The 7,445-nt window shown below is 48.8% G+C and overlaps 2 protein-coding genes across 3 annotated transcripts; one reads left to right on the forward strand and one right to left on the reverse strand.

The window, feature by feature from the left end:
* The first annotated feature begins 575 nt into the window (after positions 1-575).
* LOC123410730 (acid phosphatase 1-like) lies at positions 576-5,573 on the forward strand. Of its 2 annotated transcripts, XM_045103666.1 has the most exons (4): positions 576-1,181; positions 2,017-2,124; positions 2,310-2,519; positions 5,098-5,573. In XM_045103666.1, exons 1-4 carry the CDS (start codon positions 790-792, stop codon positions 5,273-5,275), a joined length of 888 nt encoding a protein of 295 aa, XP_044959601.1. In that variant the 5' UTR covers positions 576-789; the 3' UTR covers positions 5,276-5,573. The 2 variants fall into 2 exon arrangements, with proteins under 2 accessions (XP_044959601.1, XP_044959602.1); XM_045103667.1 differs by lacking the exon at positions 2,017-2,124.
* Positions 5,574-5,832: 259 nt separating this feature from the next.
* Positions 5,833-6,895, reverse strand: LOC123410731. Its single transcript, XM_045103669.1, has 2 exons — positions 6,379-6,895; positions 5,833-6,296 (listed from the first exon to the last, which is right to left on the reverse strand). Exons 1-2 carry the CDS (start codon positions 6,687-6,689, stop codon positions 5,960-5,962), a joined length of 648 nt encoding a protein of 215 aa, XP_044959604.1. The 5' UTR covers positions 6,690-6,895; the 3' UTR covers positions 5,833-5,959.
* Between the last annotated feature and the right edge of the window lie 550 nt (positions 6,896-7,445).

A 7,445-nucleotide genomic window follows, 5' to 3' on the forward strand; every position in this document is an offset into this window, starting at 1 on the left:
GGGGCTGGCATGGCGGCGCCTAGACTCGTGGCCCAGTGAAAGGCATGGAGGAGCGACATCATCCTCCGGCGAGGACGACGACGACGGAGTGGTGGGCTGCATCGCGGGTGCAGGCAAAAGGCAAGAACGAGCCTGCATGAAAGAAACGCTCCGATCCTGCGTTTCCCTCAGCCTGGCTGGGAGGCCTCTTTTTGCATCGACTGGGCCAGGCTGAGAAGACCATGCAGCCAACCAAACATGGGCCATTTTGCATCTCGGATGCAAGCCAGGTGCGAGCCACCCAACCAAACACGCCCTAAGAGAAGAGGAGGAGAAGAGACAGAGCAGAGCAAAGTGAATGTAGGGTTTTTGAATTGGTCGCTTCATATTAATTCTACATTTAGATTAGATACGAGGAAGATGTTTGGCATTGGTTTAAGGCGCAAGAATGAATTGTCTTTCATTTTGATTGATCGGTCCCTCCGGACATTCGAGGCCGTTGTAGATGATGTAACACTTCCCAAAAGAAAACTGTACAAGGCACGAAGGAATTGTTGAGATAATCTAAACGTGACTGACAACGGGGCCCCGAAAACTCGTGGGGTCAATCTTCCGTCAAACGGAGAAGTTTTTTTGCGGCCTTGCGGGTCCCTCGAAATTCAGTCACGCTGCCCCACGGCGAGACGCCAATATACCAGGCAAAGATTCCCATGGGGCACCTTGCGTTCGTCCAATCTCTCCGGTAAACGCCAAATCGAGCAAAGCCATCCATCGCCGACGGCGAAGCCCGAACCCGAGACCTAGCCCGCAATGCGTCACATCCTCCTCGTTCTCGCGGCCGCAGCGGCGGTCGTCGTCGCCGGCGCCGAGCCCGTCCTCCGCGAGGTCACGGACGCCCCCACCGCCGTGTCCTCGGGCGTCTCCGACGCGGACGCGCTCTTCTGCGACAGCTGGAGGCTGTCGGTGGAGACGGCCAACGCGGGCCCCTGGCGCACCGTGCCTGCGCGCTGCGGGGCGTCCGTGCGCGCGTACATGGAGGGCGAGCGCTACGCGTCCGACTCCGCCGTCGCGGCCGCCGAATCCCTCGCCTTCGCCGCGCAGGCATTCGCGTCTGGAGAGGGGGGAGCCATGCCGGCGTGGGTGTTCGACGTCGACGAGACGCTGCTCTCCAACGCACCCTACTATGCCGTCAGCGGATGGGGGTAATTGACCCGACCCAGCTCTGATTTTCCGGTTACGTTGATTGTGCGTTCTCAGATTAATCAGTCACTGTTATTGGCTCCTGCATTCGAGGTTGCTGCACAGGAATTTGTGTGAACTCATAGCGGATGGGTGGGGGTAATTGACCCCGACCCAGCTCTGATTGTTCCGGTTACATTAATCGTGCGTGCTTAGATTAATCAGTCACTTGTTAGTGGCTCCTGCATTTGAGATTGACAATTCATTGGATTTCATGTGAATCTGTGTGAACTCATAACTACCTTAAGAATACACCTTCTGTTTCCAACCATAAGACGTTTTGCCAAAATGTCTTATATTTAGGAACGGTGGTAGTAGATTTTAGATCTTTCGTCCCAAGTATTGTTTGATAAGCTTGTGTTTTTAAGTTTAGGGGAAAATTTGTCTGAATCCTGAAAAAACAGCACTTGACTGGTAGCCTGTTCTCTTGAGCGTTTGCATATTTAGCTTTTATGGAAGGACAGCATAATCACAGTTCTTCTGTTTGCAGTCTTGTTTTATCTAAAAGGCATGAACATCATTGCCCGAGCTACACCCTGATTACAAGAACCAAACTATAGTCGGGTTACCGACATTTTGTAAAAAGAACACAACAGGGCTGAAATAACTACTGGAAACCACATTTTAGCAACATAATTATCAACATCTAAGCCTATTAAATTAAGTGTCGGATTTCACAGCAATCCGGCTTGACTTTCAAGCTCTTCCAGCAGCGCATGTTGCAGACAGCAAGATTATATCATCTCCTTTCCTTTTCGAAGCAACGATCTCCACATTTATTCTCCTTTTCTTCTTCAGAGCCACCCAAACATCAGCGGCATCTTATCTTTCTGCTCAAAATTCTCAATATCCATCACCAGCAATTCAAAGTCATGGTGAAGCAATCTCCAGTTTCTTAGCAACCGGGTCAGTGTGGGCTGTAGAACCTGCAGTAAGCTCCAAGGAGTATGATTGAAACATGTATCATTTCTTAATTTCCAGATTTTATGGAAGGGCAGATGACGTGATAATATTTAGGATATTATATACTTTCTAGTTTCTATTGATAAAGATTCCTACATCGTTTTTTCACAGCTCCACTGATTTTGCAGATTACAGGAATTCAACGAGACTTCATTTGATGCATGGGTAGATGTAGCAAAAGCACCTGCATTACCATCTAGCTTGAAACTATACAGTGAACTGCAAGGACTTGGTTTCCATATTATTCTCTTGACTGGACGAAGTGAATTACAGCGAAATACTACAGAAGAAAATCTCTTGTTTGCTGGCTACCATTCATGGGAAAAACTCATACTGAGGTATTGGCTATAACTCTTATATCAAATGACTATCTTTGCGCATAAACCATCTTGCTTGGATCCAAGAAGTTTCTAGAAGACCCTAGTTTTCAAATAATATCCTTGGAGATGGTCATTCAGTATGTTATGAACTTCAGGAGGCTTCCTGAAAACAACTTATTATTAAGTCAACAGGACATATCTTATCTGTATTGATATAAGAAGTACTAGTTAGATTTTGAACCAATAGATCATAGCCATTCGTATTATGTATAATATGTAATCACCAGATCCAAGGATTAAGAATTAGCTGGAATCTTACCTCCTAATCTCTCCTCCAATAATTATCTGTTTTGTTGCTGGTTCAAAATAATAAATTTCCTAACCAATCAAGTATCTACATGTTAATTCTAGGTCCATAGCTCATGATTTAGTGTAGGCTTAATGCTTATTCTTTCTTCCTATGATCAGATTGCATGACATAAAATAATTTCCATAATGAGTACCCATGCATCGATATATTTTCTAATACAATATATATTGCGGTAAATGTGCACTGCACGCGGATGATTGTTGTTCCGTCCAATCCAAAATAAGTGTCGCAGTTTTGATCTAACGTTGAACTAACCTCGGTTCAACCGCGACACTTATTTTGGATTGGAGGGAGTAGTTTGCTAGTCCTTAGAATGCTCCCAGTTTTTTTTAAGGGTCACGTGGTGTGTGTGTGTGGGGGGGGGGGGGGGGGAGGGGGAGAGTTTCAAATGGCCATAATGCCAAGAGCCTGATCCAGTTTATAAGGAAAACCGGATCGAAAACCCGAACGAGCTGGCCACGTTTATGAGCAAAACCGGGCCTAAAAACCGTACAAATAACAAGGGTAAAAGAAGATGGCAGGAAAAAGACACCCAAGACATGTCACAACCTAGCTAGCAGACCGTAGGACCATCACCATGAAAGACACAAGTAGATGTGGGGTGCCCTCGAGGGATCACAATATCAAGACATAGCAAGCAGCCTAACGGACCACACTGGCATGCGTATCAAACCCCATGGCGCAACACAGGAGCATCCACAATCAATGGGTGTCACAGCTGAACACGAACCTTGACTAGGGGCTCCGTCGCAAGAATTCAAAACGATTAGCAAGTTGTGGAGGCATCCCATGTCCTCATTGAACAAAGATGAACCAAGAGAACACCAAGAGCACGAAGCTTGCCGCAACGCAACGACAACCATGGGACGGTCTTGAGCATGCATAGCAACAAGGACGACACACTAGACGATGCACGGGGACGGAAGGATGGTGGCGAAGGGTTCGACGAAGAGGCGATGTTGACGATGGTATGGGATGGATGGCCGGCGATGAGTGGAATGAAGCAAACTAGAGAGAGATCACATAGAGTGCAGAGAAGTTCGCCAAATGGACATGAAGGGGATGCAAACCGCGCCATCAACATGGAGTAGCGGCGTGAGGCGCCGCCGCAGTCGTGGCCGGACGAACCGGCAGAGATTTCTACCCATCCCCAAGTCCAGAAGGAGGAGGCAGTACAACGCCACCATGGTGGGACACGGCGCCCGCAGGCGTCGCCGCTGCCAGCCGGTGGCCGCTGGCACAAATTTCTCCAAGCCTTCACACACCTTCCAACACCTCCAAACCCAAACCCCGACTAGCCGGACATAAAGGATTAAATCTGGCAGGCCGGGAAAGGGGCACCAACAGACAAGCAAGATCCTTGACGAAGAGCAGCAGATCGGAGCACAACGCAGACACCCTCCAGAGGCTCGCCCAGCCCGCGTGAGCACGGGACCAAGGAGAGCGGCGTTGAGTACCCGTCTTAGCAGAGAACTTTGAGCCGGCGCAACAGGCGTCAACGGGACCGGATCTAGCCGCGCGAAGACGCAGCGGGCCCGGAGAGAGCCAAGTCGTGGCGGGATCTGCGAGCAACACAAGAGGCACTCCCAATGACGACGGCGATCAGCATGGAGCGGCTTCCACCGACGAAGGGCCAGTACGCGCCGGCCGGCGGGCAGCTGGCGACTCCGTGCAGGAAGGTGCGGGAGGCATCCGATTTGGATTCCGGGAGGAGCCCGAGGGTGCGTGGAGAGTAGAGCGTGGCCTCGTCGCCGAGGGGCTTAGCCCGAAGGCCTCCTCCAGCGACGGTGAGGGGGGAGGGGGGGGGGGCGTGGAGGTGGACTAGGAGCCAGTTTCAATCCAGAAACTGTTCCATTCAGAATGCTCCCAGTGAATTGTGTCACAATTTAACTTCTAGCAATGTGTTGAATGATGTTCAATGTAAGGAGTGCTGCCAAATTTCTTTTAAACATAAGACTCTGCTGTACTTTGATTTTCTATATTGCCATTGTAGTGAATTTTTTTATTTAGAATCGTTAGTGGGTTATTTTGAAGTTAAGCTGTTAACCATCTTTCTCAGACAGTGTAAACCATCTAGTTTTATCTAAGTTTTTCCCCATTTGAACTTGTGCTTGTGCTCTCACTAGACACAAAGGAAAGCATAATCATTAAAAAAAACTCCATTTTCCAGCCAATTCTATGTACCATAGCCAGTTTGTATTAATGGGAAGTATACTCATGCTGCAGGCAAATCTCTGATATTGGCAAGACTGCTGTGCAGTACAAATCAGAGAGGCGAGCTGCGATGGAAGCGCAAGGATTCAAGATACTTGGAAACTCTGGGGATCAGTGGAGTGATTTGATAGGATTGCCAATGGCAACGAGATCCTTTAAGCTTCCGAATCCAATGTACTTCATCAGTTGATTTTATTGGCGAAACTGGAGAAAATAGCTATTCTTCTCATGCACTACAAACATTACAACCATTTTGATGGCCCCACTCTCAAAGTTGTTTGATTTGGTGATCTTAATTTGTAAAGAATTCTCAAATCACAAGTGTGGAGTCATCTTCAATCGCATCAGTAGCTGGGTTGGGTACCGGTGAATTTACCAGTGTTGTTTATGATAATGTACATATACTTATTGCTCGAAAGTGCATGTTTCCTGTGTATATGAGGGCATTGGTGATACAAAAATTTGAAATTGCACCACAAGTTTACTGAGATCTACCTGGGTTCAAAGATATGAGATTTCAGTTCAATAAACATGATATTGTGCTTGGACTACATTTAGCTCTGCTGATTATTATTGCTAACTGAAAGTGCCAAACTCATTGCTAACTGCTAAGTAACCAAATGTCTGATATTGCACTGTGCTGGATTATACGAACCTCTGTTTATTATACCTGTATTGTTATTCAATCTTGGCAGGCTGTTCTTAGCATCATCAGACTGAGCATAGAGTAATAAAAGATTGGACACAGGTGAAAATGGAAGCAAAATTTGCTTCCAAGAGCTTCAATTGCAGAAAGCTCTACTAGCAAACAAAGACACTTAATGCGGAAGTATTCTTTTTGTCTCCGGTGACTGCATCTCTGGTAGATCTTATCTCATCCCATGTTACAAAACCTTGCATCACCTTTAGCTAGCATATCATGTCTACTGCACAACTCTTTCTTGCTCTGGTAAGCAGGTGGTTTACCGCTTCTGAGAGAAAGGCCCCTGCTCCATGCTCTTGACGGCCCCCGGCCCGAAGAACCCATGGGCGCCAACTTCTTCGCTATCGTCTTGCTGAAAGGTCCTGGAGCATGAAGCGAAATCGATGAGCGGCTCGCCTTCCTGCAGACGCGGGCGGTGGTCTTCTTTGCGAGATCTTGCAAGCATTTGACGTCGGACAGAGATGTGAAGGACTGGGACTTCCCTTTGTAGTACTTAGACAGCCCTGTCCTGTGATAAGTGAATTCTTCATTTGTTAGTTTTAATTTCGTTGGGAACAAATGTAGTGGGGTTTGGACGTCGATCCACGCACCTGACGGGAAGGTGCGCCAGCAGCGGCGACAGCTCGTAGAGTGGCCCGCCGCCGTCCCCTTCCAGCTGCATCGCATCCGACGGCGATGACGATGAAGACGACGTAGGATCACCCGCCACCGGGGAAGACTCGGCGTCGTCGTCGTCGTCTGTCAGGCTGGACATGATCGACGAGCACAGCGATCCGCTGGACGCGCCGGAATCAAAGCTGGCAGCCATCGACTCGGACGCCGAGTCGTCCCCGCTGCCGCCGGCGCCGACGATCACGCCTTCACCTCCTCGACGTCGTTCGCCTACACGGTGCTCCCCCATGAAACCTGGGCCTAATGACACATGAACCAAGCAGGCAACGAAATGCGGAGTGTGATATCGCCACGGGTGGAAGAGGCGCCCATCTTGGTCCTGTTTATATTACGCAAGAAGATCGCGGGGAGCCAGGAGGCGATGGGCTGGATGGATAACGGCGGTGGAAATGGAAAGGAGAACGGACGGAGAGAGAATTGTGGGATATGCATGGCACTAAAGGTTTCCGTGGGCGGAACGCCAGCGGAATCCTGAACCCCCGTGGTCGACTCGACCGGATAGGTGAGGAAGGCGGAAAAGGAAGGCGATCGTCGTCATCCAAAATAAGTCTCGGCACGTATCGCTGCTCGACGGACGGACGGACGGACGGACGGATCGATGGATGCTCGTGGCCAGCGCTCCTGTAGGCCGTCGGATCAATGGAGCGCTCATGCATGACGCACGAGTACGAACTGAAGTGGTTAAATGGGAGTGGTTTATTGCTAATTGCGGTAGGGATAAACATTGCATTTAAAGGTCTGGCATGGGTGCGTGTGGGGATAATTAAGGCTTGTGCATGCGTGTGCGTCTCGATTGTGGATGTGATCAGCAGTGCACACGTTCGGAATGTCTTGTCTCGCCACGATTAGCTGACAAAAGATGGAAAGTCTTATCTTGGCACGATCAACTGCCAAGAAATGAACTTAGGACCATGGAGTTATGGTTGGATCCCGGCCCTTGTTGACGGAAGAGTTCAGTTTTCTGTTGTATTATTAAGTTTTATTA

The sequence above is a fragment of the Hordeum vulgare genome, chromosome 7H, assembly GCF_904849725.1.
Source record: "Hordeum vulgare subsp. vulgare chromosome 7H, MorexV3_pseudomolecules_assembly, whole genome shotgun sequence".
In the NCBI taxonomy this organism is placed as follows: domain Eukaryota; kingdom Viridiplantae; phylum Streptophyta; class Magnoliopsida; order Poales; family Poaceae; genus Hordeum; species Hordeum vulgare.

What these genes read in the sequence shown, in the direction of transcription:
- LOC123410730 (XM_045103666.1), top strand. Translation starts at nt 790, where the DNA reads ATGCGTCACATCCTCCTCGTTCTCGCGGCCGCAGCGGCGGTCGTCGTC. An exon ending in TATGCCGTCAGCGGATGGGG is followed by an intron (nt 1,182 to 2,016) that starts GTAATTGACCCG and finishes TTTCTTCTTCAG; the next exon opens with AGCCACCCAAACATCAGCGG. An exon ending in TCCAGTTTCTTAGCAACCGG is followed by an intron (nt 2,125 to 2,309) that starts GTCAGTGTGGGC and finishes CTGATTTTGCAG; the next exon opens with ATTACAGGAATTCAACGAGA.
- LOC123410731 (XM_045103669.1), bottom strand. Translation starts at nt 6,689, where the DNA reads ATGGGGGAGCACCGTGTAGGCGAACGACGTCGAGGAGGTGAAGGCGTG. An exon ending in CTGGCGCACCTTCCCGTCAG is followed by an intron (nt 6,297 to 6,378) that starts GTGCGTGGATCG and finishes CACTTATCACAG; the next exon opens with GACAGGGCTGTCTAAGTACT.